At 33.6% G+C, this 19,033-nt stretch overlaps 3 protein-coding genes across 3 annotated transcripts in view; 2 read left to right on the forward strand and 1 right to left on the reverse strand.

The window, feature by feature from the left end:
* The first annotated feature begins 934 nt into the window (after nt 1–934).
* LOC132752137 (uncharacterized) lies at nt 935–7,315 on the forward strand. Its single transcript, XM_060742424.1, has 5 exons — nt 935–1,213; nt 1,598–1,828; nt 2,374–2,893; nt 3,532–3,789; nt 4,950–7,315. Exons 1-5 carry the CDS (start codon nt 983–985, stop codon nt 5,204–5,206), a joined length of 1,497 nt encoding a protein of 498 aa, XP_060598407.1. The 5' UTR covers nt 935–982; the 3' UTR covers nt 5,207–7,315.
* Nucleotides 7,316–13,097: 5,782 nt separating this feature from the next.
* LOC132752139 (uncharacterized) lies at nt 13,098–18,230 on the reverse strand. Its single transcript, XM_060742426.1, has 3 exons — nt 18,046–18,230; nt 14,442–14,585; nt 13,098–13,371 (listed from the first exon to the last, which is right to left on the reverse strand). The coding sequence occupies exons 1-3, from the start codon at nt 18,194–18,196 to the stop codon at nt 13,319–13,321; spliced, it is 348 nt and encodes a 115-aa protein (XP_060598409.1). The 5' UTR covers nt 18,197–18,230; the 3' UTR covers nt 13,098–13,318.
* Nucleotides 18,231–18,256: 26 nt separating this feature from the next.
* LOC132752138 (protein arginine N-methyltransferase 9-like) overlaps nt 18,257–19,033 on the forward strand; it is a 36,177-nt gene continuing 35,400 nt past the window's right edge. The window contains exon 1 of the mRNA XM_060742425.1: nt 18,257–18,650. Coding sequence (XP_060598408.1) covers nt 18,364–18,650 — 287 coding nt within the window. The 5' untranslated portion in view covers nt 18,257–18,363. The remainder of the gene's footprint in view (nt 18,651–19,033) is intronic.

Raw genomic sequence — 19,033 nt, forward strand, 5'->3', positions numbered from 1 at the left:
TTTCAGAAGGTGAAGGGTTAAATATTTCATTTTAATGAATTATGAAAGACAGTACCCCTAAAATACTTATTATCATTTTCAATTTTTTTCCATCCAATAGCTTCTTTACAACCTGTAATGCTACAAATATAACACTTATATTATGATTCAGTGGTCTAAGGCAAACCTCCAATCAGCAGCTTAGTGAGACTTGATGGGATGCCATATGTATATATATATATAACAAGATTACTTATGGAAAAAAAATTCATCCATGAATTTTAACAAGTACAACTGTGCAATATTTCAATGATTATTAAAAGTCTATTTGAAGTGATAAAAATTATATATTTATATAAATTGTTAAATAATACTACTTGTTCTGTGATTATACATAGATTTACTTATGCTAAAAGAAATAAATTAAGGTATGTTGTTAAAGTTGTTTAATAGTATTCTCTACAATGCTGGAAGCACATGCAATGCTTTGTACTTGTCTTACAGGAGGTAAAAAAGCTGAAAAAACTAAAATTTAAAATTCTTACATAAATCAAGTGAAGCACTGTAAATGAATAAGTCTGCAAAGGATAATAAAAAATCAGAATTAAATTAAGTTTCCATTTTTGTGCGATTCTTAGCCTGTTTGAGTGAAAAGCATTGCAATGCTTTTCATTTTTGGGTTATTTTGCACAATTAAATGATGATGCTGGACAAACTGGGAGAGGGAATGATCTGAAAATTTGCACAAGAGTTATTGGTCTAGATATGCATCAAATAGTGCACAAATATTAGAAAAATATTTCCAGTCCTGTCATTTTACAAAACATCAGTGGAGTCCCTTTAATGAATTTCATATTGCACAGAGACCTGACAGTAACAAGATTACTTATGGGAAAAAAATTCATCCATGAATTTTAACAACTGTGCAATATTTCAATGATTATTAAAAGTTTATTTGAAGTGATAAATATTTATATATGATATATTTCAGACTGAAGTTGTAATGACAAGTAGTACACGTGGATTAGATTTAAAACGTGGTACACTGAGTGCATCTGTCCTAGAAGCTGCTGGTACAGCATTACAAGATGAATGTAAACAGAAATACCCACAGGGGATACAGCATGGGCAACTAGCCATTCTTAAACCTGGCAATATCATTGGCTGTAAAAATATATATTGTGGTGCTTTACCAAGATTTGATAAACCTGAAGACAACTCAGACCCTAAAATGGTAGGAAAAAAAATATAAAAATACATGTATATAATCAAATTATAAAACGTAAGGATATTATATGTAGTTGATGATCGACTGACATAATTATTCATATCCTTAAATTAAGAATACAAAAAATTTTGACCAGTAAAATTGCAATAATGTAAATAGCCAGAAGATTTATGAAATTCTTGGCAGTAAAAGGATGCCTTTTACATGTGACCAATAGACAGAATTCTAGTGATACATTTGTATTTATCTAAATTACAGTAAACATGATTTTGTGGATAATAGAAGCAGATAGATAACTTTATTCTGAATGACTTCCAGATACAGATGTTTATTGTTGTTCAGATTGTTTTTTAAGATTTTGTATTGTAGTGATAATAATGTACTTTTCAGCTTCTTGCAACTTTAGTAACAAAGTGTTTACAACAAGCGCACACTGACAGTATGAAGTCAATAAGTTTTCCAAGCCTAGGTACTGGCTTCTTAATGTACCCACCAGACGTATCTGCTAGTATTATGTTGAAAGCTATCAGTGATTTCTCAACAAATAATAGTGCTTCTACAGTGCAGTCTGTCAATATTGTCCTTCTTGGATTAACATCAACAGTAAAGAAGAACCTTGAGGTAGTTGTTTTAGAAGAGTTACTTCACTTTAGTATTAAGATAATCAATGTCCCTTCATTAAATGCACAAAGATAATTAATACATGTAATTTCTCTGCAGTAGTATAGCGTGGAAAGTTAGTTACAATACCACTTTATACTCCTACTATTATTGAGAAGTTTGTAATAATACATATAAAGGAGAAAAGTGAATGTTGAATATGTATGTTACGAGTCTATGCTTTAAGGAGGATCTGCCCATTACAGTACTAATGCGGGTTTTGCTGTCTAGTATGGACCCCGGACATGTCACCACTCATGCCCTTAAAGAGTTGAAGCACAAGTGGTGATAATTTACCTCAAAGAAATTTCAACTGAGTATTAGCCACAAAAGCCACAAATATGAAAATTTGTATCTTAAGTAGGTCACTGTACAGAGGTACATGAGCACCTAAACATATAGTGACCTATACTGACAGTTCAGGTTATAGAATTTGTTTCTATTAATAATACATGTACTGTATAACAACATGGCTTATACATGATTACTGTTGTTTTTATTATCAGGCATTTAAATTAGAATGTAAAGCTTGTGAAAAGAAAAAGCCACCAGTAGCACCAAAGCCAGTCATTCCAAAAAAAGTGAGTGTTCCTTCCTCTCGTCCGGTACCAAGACCAAGAAGAACTGTCTCACCGGCAGATAAACCTCTAGAGAGCTCTGCGGAAGTTTTACCAGAACGGGATACACCAGAATTCTGTTTACATATGTATCAAAATGAAATCGTTCCTCCAAGTAACTGGTCTGTTTACACTCCAGATAAAAATGTTAAACAGTGGAAAATTGGTGAAAAAGGCAAACCTCACTACACCCTGAAAACAGTAAATCAGTCCACTTTTAAAGCAATAGAGAGACTAGTTCTCAATACATGGGAACCAGCTAAAGTAGGTCAAGGTCGTGATGCAGCAGGACTTGCTGATCTGGGTTTCACAAAGTTGAAGGTAACAAAGATTGAGAGGATAGAGAATCTAAATCTATATGAGCAATACTGTCAGAGTAGACAACAACTCTTCCACAAAGCTGGTGAAGGTAACTGCTATAATAATAAACTTATGATGAAACAGATATTATAATTAACTAATTAATTTACTTATACAAGGACAATTTTCTTGATCTGTTTTGCTCCATTTTAGGTTGCAACATTGTTGGTTTCATTCAAACTTTATTAGTTGAAGGATATCTCAGATATCTCTTTGTGCATATTTCTAGCATGAACAGAAGCCAAGGTTAGACAGCTAATTTTCCATAAGCCAGTTTGATACTTTACACACATGAAAGAATCCTTTATGTTTGACAGAGGCCTGTCCATCTAGTTTATAGAAAACTGGTTGTTCTAAAACCATATTCTGTCATGGTTAGTTCCAAGAAAGTTGCACAAGGAATTAAGAGTGGTTTATATAAGTTTGAAGTTTCCATGAGTACATTTATCTGAAATAATTTTAGTAACTTAGCTGAAATATGTGATTGTCATTTTATTGTCATTTCTTAGTTTGTGCATAACATTTCCTTACATTAGTTTGATGTAAGTCTATGATTATGAAATCACGCTGCAAGATCCTAATATAGGGAGGCATTTATGATTTGCTTTGGCAGCATGACATCTTTATTTTTGCAAACTTCTTCATTAATTGTCATGTTACAGGGAAATAAAAAAATTATTTTTTTAGGCGGAATGTTTACACAGTTAGCAAAGATTCCTAATGTCAAGCATGGCTGCTCAAAAATCGAGAATTACTTGGATGCTAGCCTGAAAGATAGCTTGTACCATGAAGTAAATGAAGGCTATTTCTTTCATGGAACTAAGAATGAATTTGTGCAGGGATTGTTGAAGCAAGGGCTTGATCCAAGAATGGCACGTGGCGGTGTTGTATTGGGTGCTGCTGTGTATATGGCAGAGAGCTCAACAAAAGCTGACCAGTATACAGGTATATTACATAATCACTCTATAGCTAAATCATTCTTCTACACTAAATTATTACTCTATATTTTAATGTATCTGTGTAAAAATGTCTGAAGCTTTTCCTATTTTAGGGGGTATATTGAAGCAGGCTTGTTGGTATGGGTTGATAAGTCCATTGTCTTCTTAATTGTCTGCTGTTTATATCAACATAAATATATAAATACATAAAAAGAAAAAAGAAATGCAGGGAAAAAAGTCACGTATAATAAAACAAAAACAACACAATCCATGAGGTAACAAATTTAATGATTTTCCAACAAGTTTCTCTTGTGGTTATCAGAGTGAAAATGATGCCGCATATATACCCGGTAGTAACGATGAAGTTTGTGTGAACACAAAGTCTAAATATAGTAGCCTCGTATAGTATATAATAAAATTGCATTCTTCACATAACCTAACTGTGAAATTTATATGATTGATAAATATAGATTAAATTAGATAACTCCTGGACTGTGTTTTTTGGTGTTTTATTATATCATATATATATTGCTCATTCATTCCTGTCCGTGCTTTTTGTCCCAAATCTCTATGATGTTTCTTTACAGAATTGATTGTTATTTACAAAACATCTACTACTTCAGCAAATTTTTCCACAGCTTTTGTTGTGCTGATTTAGTCCAAAATGATGCATAGACTCGAGGTATTCGAACCTATTTAGTTGCCTGTTCAATCACACAGGAATATGTATGTATGTATGTTGTTAATGTTTAATGAGGGTCCATCAGCCCGTAAGCCACAAAAAGCAGCTGTCGCTGTCCAGTACGGACCCCGGACATGTCACCAGTCATGCCCTTAAAGTATGTTATAATCTAAAGTGGTGACCTATTTGATTGGAATTCAGTAATTCACTGAATGAGTCCAAATAAAATGCAAATGTTTTAGATTTTATTAGTGAAATAATACACGGGAGGCCAATGAGACCATTGTGTGCATTCTGTTGCTTATTTAAAGAATGTGTTGCTGCCTAAAATAAAGGATCAAGAAGCGGACGGGTAAGGTTTTCCTGACATAGGCCATACTCATGCAGGGATAAATGTTGGCTGTAATACTTATTTGTCACTGTCAACGACAGGGGGTATTAAGATAACAAAACAAACCTTGTAAATTTGTTGTTTTATCTCACAGATGATAGAGATAACAGGCAGCAAAAAGGACTACAGATGTTTCTGGTGAAAGCATGTCTAGGAAGAATCTGTTTGATGACTGATGTAAAGAAACTGCGACGTCCACCATGTTGTGAAGGTTGTCAGACAGACAGCTGTGATCATGACAATAGATATGACAGTATTGTAGCAGAGGAGAAATATATATTCCGAGAATTTGTTGTGTATGACAGCCATCAAGTGTACCCAGAATATATCATTACATATGACAGAGTCTGATATTGATAGTTGTAACATTGCAGAGTGAGAAATGGACATAATTGTTTTTCTGCCGTGTGTTATTGACTATGATAATGTAGTATAACATTTATAACATTACACAAAGTGTAATATTGACAATTGTAATCAAATGATTCAATTAATCTCAATGAAGATTTAACTTTAAATCCCTACTGTTTAACATGTAATATGTAACAAATATTTATATAATATTTTTCTTTAAAAGAACAATAAGCAACTGATTTACACTCACAAAAATTAAATGTATATGTGTGATGATTTATATGAAACCTAGCTGTGATACAAACAAAATATAGCCATTTAAACTTATGACTTGTTATATACAATGTACTTGATAAGCTAGCTGCATGTTTTCCAAACCCCATCAGGGACATGCTGTTCAACATTTATTATTCATATTATATTACCTGACATAATAATGTTGAAATTTATCTAAACTATTATGGGACAAATTCTGAATATTTGCATGTCAGGATGTTCTACACTGGTGCTAGAAAATGTCATCTTACAACCCATATGTCAGGCATGTTGTGTGCTTTAATTAAATGATGTTATAATATTATCTAAATACATGTGTAGCTGCAATCTCATTGGTCCAAACAGTACTGTAGTCAACAGAACTTTTTATAAAATCATATTCACTGGGCGTAGTATCATATTCACTGGCTGAATTGGATTTTCCCAGTCTAAAAAAAAGATTGAGACTCATATTCAATGACCATACATCTTAGACTGTTAACTGTGCGCGTGCATTAAAAAATAATTGTTGTGTTTTGTTCTTTATGACAAGTCACATTTTTCTCGATTAAAATATCATTACTTTACTATTATACTTAAAGGCTACACCGCAAAAATGAGTATAAACTTGAATAACTTTTGTAAGTGCAGCATTTGCTTAGTCGTTGCACACCTGACACATGCATCTTTTTTCCCCCCGCTTCAAAGAATCAGGCAATAGTTGTTATGTATAAGGTTGTACTTTTTTGTGATTTTTTAAAATTTTTAGCCTATTCATATAATAAAACAGTTATTGACTAGTGTGCCATTGAATATGAACATCATATTCAATGGCACACTAGTCAATAATTGTATAGTAGAGAGACATTCCTTTCCTTAGGCATGAAATTGTTAATTTGTATAAGAGTGCTAATTGAAAGTATCAGTTTTTGTTAGCTCACCTGTCACAAAGTGACAGGGTGAGCTTTTGTGATCGCTTTTCGTCCGGCGTCCGTCCGGCGTCCGTCCGTCGTCCGTCCGTCGTCCGTAAACTTTTACTTTAAATGACATCTCCTCATAAACCACTAAGCCAATTTCATCCAAACTTCACAGGAATGTACCTTTGGTGGTCACCTTTAAAAATTGTTCAAAGAATTTAATTCCATGCAGAACTCTGGTTGCCATGGCAACCGAAAGAAAAAACTTTAAATATCTTCTTTTAAAAAACCCTAAGAGCTAGAGCTTAGATATTTGGCATGGAACATCTTCTAGTGAGTGTCTACCAAGTTTGTTCAAATAAAATCCCTGGGGTCAAAATTGGCCCCGCCCCAGGGGGTCATTGATTTTCCCTATATGCATATAGTAAAAACTTAAAAATCTTCCTTTAAAGAACCCAAAGAGCTAGAGCTAAGATATTCAGCATGAAACATCTTCTAATGAGTGTCTTCCAAGTTTGTTCAAATAAAAGCCCTGGGGTCAAAATTGGCCCCGCCCCAGGGGGTCATTGATTTTCCCTATATGCATATAGTAAAAACTTACAAAATCTTCTTTGAAAGAACTCAAAGAGCTAGAGCTAAGATATTTAGCATCAAACATGTTCTAATAGGTGTCTACCAAGTTTGTTAAAAAAAAAGCCCTGGGGTCAAAATTGGCCCTGCCCCGGGGGTCATTGATTTTCCTTATATGTGTATAGCAAAAACTTAAAAAAAATCTTCTTTGAAAAAACCCAAATAGCTAGAGTTTAGATATTAAGCATGAAACATCTTCTAGTGAGTGTCTACAAAGTTTGTTCAAATAAAAGCCCTGGGGTCAAAATTGACCCCGCCCCAGGGGTCATTGATTTTCCTTATATGTGTATAGCAAAAACTTAAACTCTTCTTTGAAAAAGCCCAAATAGCTAGAGTTTAGATATTAAGCATGAAACATCTTCTTATGAGTGTCTACAAAGTTTGTTCAAATAAAAGCCCTGGGGTCAAAACTGGCCCCGCCCCAGGGGTGTCATTGTTTTTAACTATATGTGTATAGCAAAAACTTAAAAAAATCTTCTTTTAAAAAGCCCAATGAGCTAGAGCTTAGATGTTTAGCATGGAACATCTTCTTATGGGTGTCTACCAAGTTTGTTCAAATAAAAGCCCTGGGGTCAAAATTGGCCCCGCCCCAGGGGGTCATTGATTTTCCCTATATGCATATAGTAAAAACTTAAAAAATCTTCTTTGAAAAAACCCAAATAGCTAAAGTTTAAATATTAAGCATGAAACATCTTCTAGTAAGTGTCTACAAAGTTTGTTGAAATAAAAGCCCTGGGGTCAAAATTGGCCCCGTCCCGGGGGTCATTGATTTTCCTTATATGTGTATAGCAAAAACTTAAAATCTTCTTTGAAAAAACCCAAATAGCTAGAGTTTAGATCTTAAGCATGGAACATCTTCTAGTAAGTGTCTACAAAGTTTGTTCAAATAAAAGCCCTTGGGTCAAAACTGGCCCCGCCCCAGGGGTGTCATTGTTTTTAACTTTATGTGTATAGTAAAAGCTTAAAAAAAATTTCTTTTAAAAAGCCCATGAGCTAGAGCTAAGATGTATAGCATGAAACATCTTCTTATTGGGGGGGGGGGCTATATACAGGTTAGCGACCTCAGGGCCATCATGGCCCTCTTGTTATTTTTGTCTTAATACTGTATGATTTTTATTACATACAAGAAAAAAAGAAACACTGGCTGTCATTTTAGTTGTGAAATCTCTAGCTTTAGCAGTAACTTCGTTACAGTATTAAGGTATTACCATCCTAATGCCTTACCTCCACTTTGAAGAGTATTCAAATAGGCTAGAACTACTGTTAACTACATTGAAACTGAGGGCCATGGGTTCAAACCTCAGATGGGTCAACTTTTTTTTTTCTTTTAACATTATTTATGTATCTCTCCATCCATTTTGGGTAGAAAAAAGTGTTTATTTTTTATTATTTAATTTATATAGGTATTTATTGGCTAAATAATGCTAAATCTAGTAATAAATATGGTACCTGATATTTTCAAAGTGTAATAAAATCAAAACTAAAAGTATTTAGTATTTTACAAGATCAACCAATATATTAGGGAAACTTTGAAAACAGGCACTTATTCGGTAAATTTTAAGGATTTTTTAAAGTAGGCTCCCTAAGTAGGAAAATGGTCAAACACGTGTTCAAAATGGGTGGGGTAGGGTAACATTTTTATACATATTTTATTGAGTAGATATCATAATTTTGTTTATGTTGATTGTTAGCTGAATAGTACTATTTGTTTCTTACCAAAAATTAATGGGAAAACGTTTTTCATTAGAATGTTATTGCAGATTATTTAAAGGATAGTGCCTGTTAGGGTGGTAATAACTTAAACAGTAACACTCGAGCTACCTATATATTTCAGTGTATACCAGCAACCAGTGTACGATTCTTATATTATTCTACACTAATTATTTACATCCAGATTTTTGAATTGTTTCACATAACCATCAAGTACATATATTGTTTCTATAGTTTGTAATATATCCCATATTAGACCGTTGAAAATGATTGACCTTGAACCATAAAACTGTTACAAATAACATAGCATTGAATTGATGTCTGTAATGAGCATGATACCAATGCCAAGTTTTGATGAATGAATTCATTTATATGGATTGTATTGGACTCTGTAGTAGACAATATATCTTGTATTGGACAGTCGAGTATGACCTTTTCCATAATTATGTATTCGTTCATGTGTGTGTGTGGATATTTTTATATGTACACTCATAACTTGAAATATTATATTTTTAGCTCACTTGTCACAAAATGACAAGGTGAGCTTTTGTGATCACAATTCGCCAGTAGTCCGTCCATCGTCCATCTGTAAAATTTACTTTAAACAACATCTCATAAACCGCTAAGCCAATTTTATCCAGACTTCACAGGAATGTTCCTTTGGTGGTCACCCTTAAAAATAGTTCAAAGACTTTAATTCCATGTAGAAAGTAAAAAATCAAAAAAAATCTTCTTTTAAAAAACCCAAAGAGCTAGAGCTTAGATATTTGGCATAAACATCTACTAGTGAGTGTCTACCAAGTTTGTTCAAATAAATGCCCTGGGGTCAACAATGGCCCTGCACTGTGGGGCTAATTGATTTTCCTTATATGTACACATCTTTTGGAACTGTTGTTTTCCCTTAGCAAAAGCAACCAGTCATGTTTTTATACATGAGCTTTTTCATATACAAATATGAACTTTGTGATATCAGTTTAAAATTTAGATTTTATATCTGCTTTTGTTTACAATATTACTTGTTCCTTGTCGTGGAGAGTTTTAATATTCAGGTGAGCGATTTCAGGGCCATCATGGCCTTCTTGTTTATAAAAGGTTTCTTCATTTTGTATACATATTCACACTCGTTTCCCAACTGCAGTTTAAACAGGAAACTCTGAAAAGATTAATGAAATGCTTCTTCCAAGTTATTACATCATTTGTTAACAGTATTATACTTGTTTTATATAAACATATACTAGTTATCTAGTAATTGTTATCATTTTAATATATTTTCTACATAAAATTACCCATTTATTGTCTTTAATCCACTATAATCATGAAGCCAAATTAATAAAATACACAAATTGTGCTCTCAAAAATAAAAAAAAGTTCATATAACAAGACCTTATTTGTATAAGAATGTACGATCCCCCAGGACGCAGGAACTATTTTGACCCAGGAGTCATAATTTGATTAATTTAGAGATGTATTAGATTACGTTATATGCAAGCCCTAGCACTTATGCTTGAAAGAAGAGGATTTTTGGAAGTTTTTACTATAAACATAATATTATAAGGAAAACTAATGACCCCAAAAGGTGGTGTCAATTTTGACTCTACGGCAATAATTTGAACCATCTTCATAAAGATTCATTTGATAATGTTTTGTGCCAATTATCTAAACTCTAGCACTAAGGCTTTCAGAGAAGAAGACTTGCAGTTTTTACTATATACTTCAAATGTAACCAAGAGTCCCAGGGCAGCTAGAGATATAATTTGAACAACTTTGTTATCAGACCTCTTGATCATGTTGAATACCACGTAAGAAAGCTCTGGGCCTTGTTCTTTCAGACAAGAGGATTTTTGTAGTTTGACACTACACTTCCTTTTTCTAGTCTTCAACTGTGAGAAGTTTCAATGAGATATCATTGCTAGTCCAGACCAGCATTATTAACTTAAGGGAGATAATTAAAAATCAAGCGAGGTAGACTTTAAGAGTTAAGGTTCTTAAACACTGCAATTTCTCTCATAACTTTGTGAACTTTTAATCAAATTATTTTAAAATCTCCAGACAAGAGCGATAGACAATTGCAAGGCAGTGATTATATGCTTACCCTTCTGAGGGAGCATAAAAAATCATAAAGTTACCTGCCCTTTTGAAATGTTTTTCAGTTTTGATATTGAACATGTTGAGGTGAATACATGTGCCTTCAAGATATGAACTAATTAACAAAAAGTTTACAAGAGCAAATACTGAAGTCAGGGGGACAACTTTGCGGAAATTAATTTTGGGAATTATCTGCCACTTTGATTATATTAACCTTGTCATACTGTTTCATACTTTGATTTTGAACATGTGATCCTGAGTTTGAAATGTGAGAAATATACTTTGTTTACTCTTTATCTTTGAACTAGGGACGTGGCTCTTGCCCACAACACTTTGGCTACCTATGTTGGCCATGTGTACTAATTTCTTTTGAAATCCCATCATTTATCCTGGTTGACCTGGCTGTACACTGGTTCAGATAACAAAATTATGGACTGGACACAAAATATACCCTATAAAAGACCATGTTAACCCTTTCTATAATAATCATAATAATAATAATAAATTAATAATAATAATAAATATAAAGAAAATTATACCATCGACAATAATTATTATTATACTAGCATATTTGGAAACATATATAATTATTATAATACTAATAACAAATAATAATAATTATATTAATTAATAATATACATGTAGTAATTTCTTAGAAAACCCTCTGGCAAATAGGTGATCAATAAAACAATAACCCTCTGGCAGCGAAAGGGTTAAGTTTTGACCTCTAAGTGTTCCTTGATCTATGAAAAAGTTACAAAATATACCCAATAACAGACCATGTTATTTTGACCTCAAAGTGAGACTTTGGAGCTAGGCGACTGGGTGTTACGCACGACATGTCTAGGCCTCGATAAATCCACTTGCACGCTCTCATTGTGAGTGAAAGTTTGGGTCAGGCGAGAAAAGAATTCATCAAACTTGCCCGACAGGGCGAGTAAGATTGTTTCTTTAAACATTTAACGTAAATGAAGTTTTTCGGTAAACAGATCAAACAGCAGATGCCATTTCACTCATAATACTGTCAAATGAAAATCGGAAACTGACCTTATGACTAGGTATAAGACTTTACCGAAAGATGAATTGATTCTGTAACAACAGCAGAATTCAACAAACTCTTATAATACGCATTCAGTAATGTTTAACTGTGAGGTCAATATTTAAGCTGAGTGGGCATGTAAAGAAATAAGTATTCAGTTTATGATGGAAGATAATATTTTAAAAGAATGAACAGTATTATAACATTATTTTACAATATGTAAATGAATAAAGCCAATCTTACCGATATAGACCAGTAAATAAGTGTCTAACGTTTGATTTTTACAAATTTTGTCCATCAAAATGCAGGGTGAGTACAATAACGAAGGGCCAGTAAATTTAAAGGGCAGGGCGAGTGACCCTTGAAAAATTCATCGAGGCCTGATGTCAACTCATTATTGAGAATATTTGTGCCAAATATATTCAAAATGCCTTGATGGTTTTATCAATATATTGAAAATATTTTATAATTGACCTTTTATCACTAAGTGTGACAGATGTCATCTGGGTGTTGAGCACAACACATAGTCTTGTTATTGTGAACATTTGTAACAAGTATTTTCAAAATCCCTTGATGGATGATAAGTTATTAACTGGAAACAAAATTCATAAAACAATATCAAGCTTTGACCATCAAGTGTGACCTTAACCTGAGAGGTAGAAGTCTGGGTGTTGCACACAACACATCATCTTATAATTGTTAATATTTGTGCCAAGTAATTTCAAAATCCGCTGATCTGTGAAGAATTATGGACCTGTTTCAAAATAAACCCTATAACAGACCATGTTAATCTTTGACCACCAACTGTGACCTTGATCTTGGAGGTAAGCAAATGATTGTTGCCCATGATACATCGTCTAATTACTGTGAACATTTATGCCAAATATTTTCAAAATCTTTTCAGGCACAAGAAAGTTATGGATCGGACACAACATATACCCTCAAATAGACAATGATGATCTTAAATCAACAAGTGTGACCTTGGTCTTGGAGTTAGGTGTCTGGGTTATGTGCACGACATATTGTCTTATTATAACGAACATTTATGCCAAGTTGTTTCAAATTCCATTGATAAATGACTTAGTTATGGACCGGATAGAAAAGTGTGACAGTTAAAGCCAAATGACATCTTGTAAACAAAGCAACAAGTTATACTGGTGACATTTTGAACGCTTACTCATCCAAGAAAGTCTTGAAAAAAGTTAACTCATTTATAGATAGCAGAATGAACAAAATAAAATAAAAACATAGCCAATTTTGAAAAATTTAATATCTATCATTTAGAAAAATTTAATTTCAATTATATTTTATACTTTTTAACACACATTATGAATGGAAAACATTTAGCTCTACTGGTAGTCTTATGTTTAAGCACACATACTTCTAACAATGAAAAGAGTGTCAACCTTTCATAAAGTTCTAGATAGCGATATTCTAGATATCATTATTATATCCCATTTTTCTCTCTCTGTATCAACGAACTGGACTCCATTTCCATATTACATCTTTAAATTTTGGTTGGGGTTCTGAAAAAAAACAACATAATATTTTGTAAGAACATTAACAGATTAAAAACATTAAGTTTCACGCCTTAACATGTTTTCCATACCTTCAAATTATCAACAGATCTCAAAAACTGTCAGAGGTAAATTAATAAGAATACATACATGTACAATCAAAATCCTCAAACTTACATGATACAAGTAAAAGTTTTATGGCCCTTATATTGCTCACCTGATTACTGAGGCTCTGAATTAATATTATAAGCAATGAAAGAAAGGCAGATATATAATGCCATAAACTTAAACTGATATCATAACATTCATATCTGCACCTGAAATAGTGCAGGTTTTTCCAAATATGTTTCTTTATGTGCTGTGATCTTCTTTGACATCAAATGACCCATATTCAAACCTGAGCTAAAAATCACACAAACCACCTTTCTGACCCATTTTCAGAATATGAGGGCTAAAATGTAACCTCTACAGTGTTAAAGTTTTTCTATATTTGGACTGTGTGATCTAGTTTTTGACCCCAGATGAGTGAGATGACCCATACATGTATTTCAATTTGAGCTAAATATTATGAAAAACAAATTTTCTGATTAATAAATTTTAAGGATATTTGGACTGAAAGAGGTGCCCCTAAAGCTTTACCAAGGTTTTTCTATTTTAGACTGTATGACCTAGTTTTTTCCTACAGATGACCATTATTCGACCTTGCCCTAGAAATCATCTTGACAATCTTTCTGAGCAATTTCCTGGATATTAAGACCAAAACAGTAAACTCTAAAAGGTCAAGAAGATTTTTCAATATTTGTCAAGCATTTTATTGTACTGTGATATAGATTTGAATTATATTCATGTGTAAATTACTCCATGGTAACTTTGTTAACAATCATTTATTATATTCAGACAGTAATCTCACTATTTTTTGCGACATGATTAATTTGCACTATTGATTACTATTCTCATTTTTTTGGTCATGATTTGATTTCTCTACCAACTGCCTGCCTGAAAGTTGGCATTTTAAATATAAAAACTTTTTTCCATGAAAGGGAAATGCTTCAGAGCTAAAGTGCATGTAGAATTTTTACCTGAAACAAACTGCTCTGGATGTGCAGCCACGTAATCCTCAACAAACACTTGCCTCTTCTTGAAATATTTTTCTCTCACTATTCTCGATACTCTACCAAGTACAATTCCTGTTACCATACAACTCGTAACTGTTGCCATACCAACTGTAAAATATACGCAAGCAAGATTTCAATATAAAATTTGCAAAAAAATATATCTCATCTGGACTTTAAGATGTAAAATAATTTATAAAACATGTTTAAAATGTAAAAGAACCTTTCAGTATAACAAGAGCTGTCGGTAGGACAGCAACGCTCGACTATTCTTAGTGCTTGATAGTAAAAAAAAATCCTTAATACAATTCCTCCTGTTTACAGGTTGGGGTAATGATGGTGAACAAGTGTGCAAAGTTTCAAAGCCATATGTCAATGGACTTTGAAAATATTTGAACTATTACAAAAACTTTAACGTAAATTCTAAGTCGAAAAATGGGCATAATTCGGTCAAAATGCTTGATACAGTTACCTCCTCCTGTTTATAGGTTGGGATAATGATGGTGAACAAGTGTGCAAAGTTTCAAAGCCATATGTCAATGGACTTTGAAAATATTTGAACTATTACAAAAACTTTAACGTAAATTCTAAGTCGAAAAAGGGGCATAACTCTGTCAAAATGCTTGATACAGTTACCTCCTCCTGTCTACAGGTTGGGGTCATGATGGTGAACAAGTGTGCAAAGTTTCAAAGCCATATGTCAATGGACTTTGAAAATATTTGAACTATTACAAAAACTTTAACGTAAATTCTAAGTCGAAAAAGGGGCATAATTCTGTCAAAATGCTTGATACAGTTACCTCCTCCTGTCTACAGGTTGGGGTCATGATGGTGAACAAGTGTGCCAAGTTTCAAAGCCATATGTCAATGGACTTTGAAAATATTTGAACTATTACAAAAACTTTAACATAAGTGGTTACGCCGACGCGGACACCAACGCCGACGCCGACGCTCGGGTGACTACAATAGCTCTACTTATTCTTATCGAATAGTCGAGCTAAAAATGACATTGTATTGCGGTACTTCAAAATAGAAAAGCACACATAACCTTATTAATTTTAATCTGCGGTTTTGAATTTGAATGCAACTTCTACTATTTTCTTTCTTAATTTCTGTAAATTTACAGATACAACAAGAGGGCCATGATGGCCCTGAGGTCGCTCACCTGTATATAGGGCCCCGGAGCGGGGCCAGTTTAAACCCCAGGGCTTTTATTTGAACAAACTTGGAAGACACTCATTAGAAGATGTTTCACAATGTTTCACAATGTTAAGTTTTTATTTCACAATGTTAAGTTTTAACTACACACATATAATGAAAAACAATGATCTCTCCTCCCTCCTCCCCTGGCAGGGCCAATTTTCACCCGAGGGCTTTTATTTGAACAAACTTGGTAGACATCCATAAGAAGATATTTCATGCTAATCATCTAAGCTCTAGCTCATTGGGTTATTTAAAAGAAGATTTTTAAGTTTTTACTATACACATATAGTTAAAAACAATGACACCCCTGGGGCGGGGCCAGTTTTGACCCCAGGGCTTTTATTCGAACAAACTTTGTAGACACTTACTAGAAGATATTTCATGCTTAATATCTAAACTCTAGCTATTTGGCCCTTTTTGGGTTTTTTTCAAAGAAGATTTTTTAAATTTTTACTATATGCAAATAGGGAAAATCAATGACCCCCCCCCCCAGGGCGGGGCCAATTTGACCCAAAGGCTTTTATTTGAACAAACTTTGTAGACACTCACTAGAAGATGTTTCATGCCTCATATCTAAACTCTAGCTATTTGGGTTTTTTCAAAGAAGCTTTTTTAAGTTTTGCTATACACATATAAGGAAAATCAATGACCCCCGGGGCGGGGCTAATTTTGACCCCAGGGCTTTAATTTGAACAAACTTGGTAGACACCCATTAGAACATGTTTCATGCTAAATATCTTAGCTCTGGCTCTTTGAGTTCTTTACAAGAAGATTTTTTAAGTTTTTACTATATGCATATAGGGAAAATCAATGACCCCCTGGGGCGGGGCCAATTTTGACCCCAGGGCTTTTATTTGAACAAACTTGGTAGACACTCATTAGAACATGTTTCATGCTGAATATCTTAGCTCTAGCTCTTTGGGTTCTTTAAAAGAAGATTTTTTAAGTTTTTACTATATGCATATAGGGAAAATCAATGACCCCCCGGGGCGGGGCCAATTTTGACCCTAGGGCTTTTATTTGAACAAACTTGGTAGACACCCATTAGAAAATGTTTCATGCTAAATATCTTAGCTCTAGCTCTTTGGGTTCTTTAAAAGAAGATTTTTTCAGTTTTTACTATATACATATAGGGAAAAACAATGACCCCCCGGGGCGGGGCCAATTTTGACCCCAGGGATTTAATTTGAACAAACTTGGTAGACACTCACTAGAAGATGTTTCATGCCAAATATCTAAGCTCTAGCTCTTAGGATTTTTTAAAAGAAGATATTTAAAGTTTTTTCTTTCGGTTGCCATGGCAACCAGAGTTCTGCATGGAATTAAATTCTTTGAACAATTTTTAAAGATGACCACCAAAGGAACATTCCTGTGAAGTTTGGATGAAATTGGCTTAGTGGTTTATGAGGAGATGTCATTTAAGGACGGACGCCGGACGAAAAGCGATCACAAAAGCTCACCCTGTCACTTTGTGACAGGTGAGCTAAATATCTGTAAAATCATGGATCGTCCAAAAATTTACAGACTCCGTTAATATCATGAAATCCTAGACCTGCTGATTCGATTTGGTTTGGGGGCGAAACGTACAGTTTTCCCTTATGAACGATTTCGAGACATTTCGGCCCCAAGACATATCGCCCCCAAATTACCCAAGACGTTTCGGCCCCAGACGTTTTGGCCCTTTACCAAATCGTCCCCAGAATAAGTACTGTGTTTTAAAGCGGTATATTAAAATTTCATAGTTATAATAATCATAAATGACAATTTTCATGAAGTGGAACACCAATTTCCAAGTACCTTGAAAGATTTACGATACCTCTTATATATTTTACGTAAGATTAAATCTTTACCAAAGCCATCAACGATTAGATACTTGTTGCATTAAATGTGAACTTAAATGTCAATAAATAGCTACTCGTAATAGCTACACTGTCAACATTCTTTGATTAAACTAATTAATAAATATATAGCAGGTACATAGCATTTATAATTTGGTTTCAGTCTTTCAATCACTTTTATAACATCTAGCATCTATCAATATCTAATAACAATTAAAAATATTATCAGGTTATAGCAAACCGTTTTTTTAAAAAATCTTTTCAAGTTTTCTCTGATAATACTTACATATCTAATCAGTAAATGGTTCAAGAGATCAAAAGATAATAAATAATCATTTAAAGAATTAAAGTGTCACAATTGTTTAATTGTTATTAAATTAATTGTGATTAATTAATTTAATTAATTGTCTGTACTATATAGTAGGGCCGAAACTTCTCGCGGAAAAGGGCCGAAACGTCCAGGGGCCGATTTTTCCACTGGGGTCGATTTGGTTTGGGGCCGAATCGTCCTGTTTGCTTATGAACTATACCTAGAGAGGTAACAGGTCGTTTTCTCGCATGATAGTATATACGAACTGCACAATATCCTCCGAACACCCCTGTTAAATCCCATAAATCGGGACCCCGGGCTTCGTAATTGTAGCCTTCCCATGCCTTGATTTTGTTGCTGTTTTCAGCCATATCGGTGACCTTTTCCCAAAAGCTGCAATCACGAATCAAAAATTTCACATTGCACCGGTTGAAGACTTGAAAGGGAAAGGCCCATTTTCTTCATTTTTTTCGCCAATTAAATAAGAAAACATTGACTGTTTTGGTACAATGTCATCTCATTCAATTGATATTTGAAAATGTCAAATGTTGCTAAGATAGCACAGATCTCTTTACTTAATGCCAGGAATTGTTTACAGACTGAGAATTATGGAAGAGCATTTGCAAATTTTCTGTTGTATTTAAAACTTAGATCTGACTGTGCGGCAGATGTCTACACAGAATTCGCATTAGCTACAAGAGAATGGTGTGAGCAACTTGAGGAGCAGAAAAGACTTCAAGATCTGTTTAAATGCTATGACCAAGCATGTGAACTTTATCCTGACCATGATGTTGTTCTCAACAATATTGGTGCTCAGTTGTTCAGGTAAATTCATTGAACTAAACAGAAGTCAAACAGTTGGTAATATGACATTTCGGACCATGGTCATTTCGGATCATGCTAAATTAGACACTTTGGACCATTGTTTTGGAGGGTGAGAGTGGTTTCGTCGAACTACCTGTTTGGCGAACTGACCTTGTATAATAAAACAGGTAGTGGTTTCGGCGAACTTAATTTATATAGTGCAAACAATATCCATTGTATGATGGGCACGCCAATTATCGTGGTTTATCACACATTTTCATGCAATTAAAGACAAGATATTGAAAATTTAAACCTATTATTTATTGTTTTCTTTAGTATAACAGTAATATTTACATAAAAGCATTACATAGGCCCCTAATACAAAAAAAGAACATAATAAAAAA

Source organism: Ruditapes philippinarum, unplaced genomic scaffold (assembly GCF_026571515.1).
Source record: "Ruditapes philippinarum isolate M1 unplaced genomic scaffold, ASM2657151v2 ctg4799_1_1_1_1, whole genome shotgun sequence".
Taxonomy (NCBI): Eukaryota; Metazoa; Mollusca; class Bivalvia; order Venerida; family Veneridae; genus Ruditapes; species Ruditapes philippinarum.

Bases quoted from the DNA above. Each gene is read 5' to 3' on its own strand.
- LOC132752137 (XM_060742424.1), top strand. From the start codon at position 983: ATGACAAGTAGTACACGTGGATTAGATTTAAAACGTGGTACACTGAGT. The intron at 1,214-1,597 runs GTAGGAAAAAAA...TGTACTTTTCAG, and splicing joins ACAACTCAGACCCTAAAATG to CTTCTTGCAACTTTAGTAAC. The intron at 2,894-3,531 runs GTAACTGCTATA...TTATTTTTTTAG, and splicing joins CTTCCACAAAGCTGGTGAAG to GCGGAATGTTTACACAGTTA.
- LOC132752139 (XM_060742426.1), bottom strand. From the start codon at position 18,196: ATGGCTGAAAACAGCAACAAAATCAAGGCATGGGAAGGCTACAATTAC. The intron at 14,586-18,045 runs GTATAGTTCATA...TATATTTTACAG, and splicing joins ACGACCTGTTACCTCTCTAG to TTGGTATGGCAACAGTTACG. The intron at 13,372-14,441 runs GTAAAAATTCTA...GTTTTTTTTCAG, and splicing joins TCCAGAGCAGTTTGTTTCAG to AACCCCAACCAAAATTTAAA.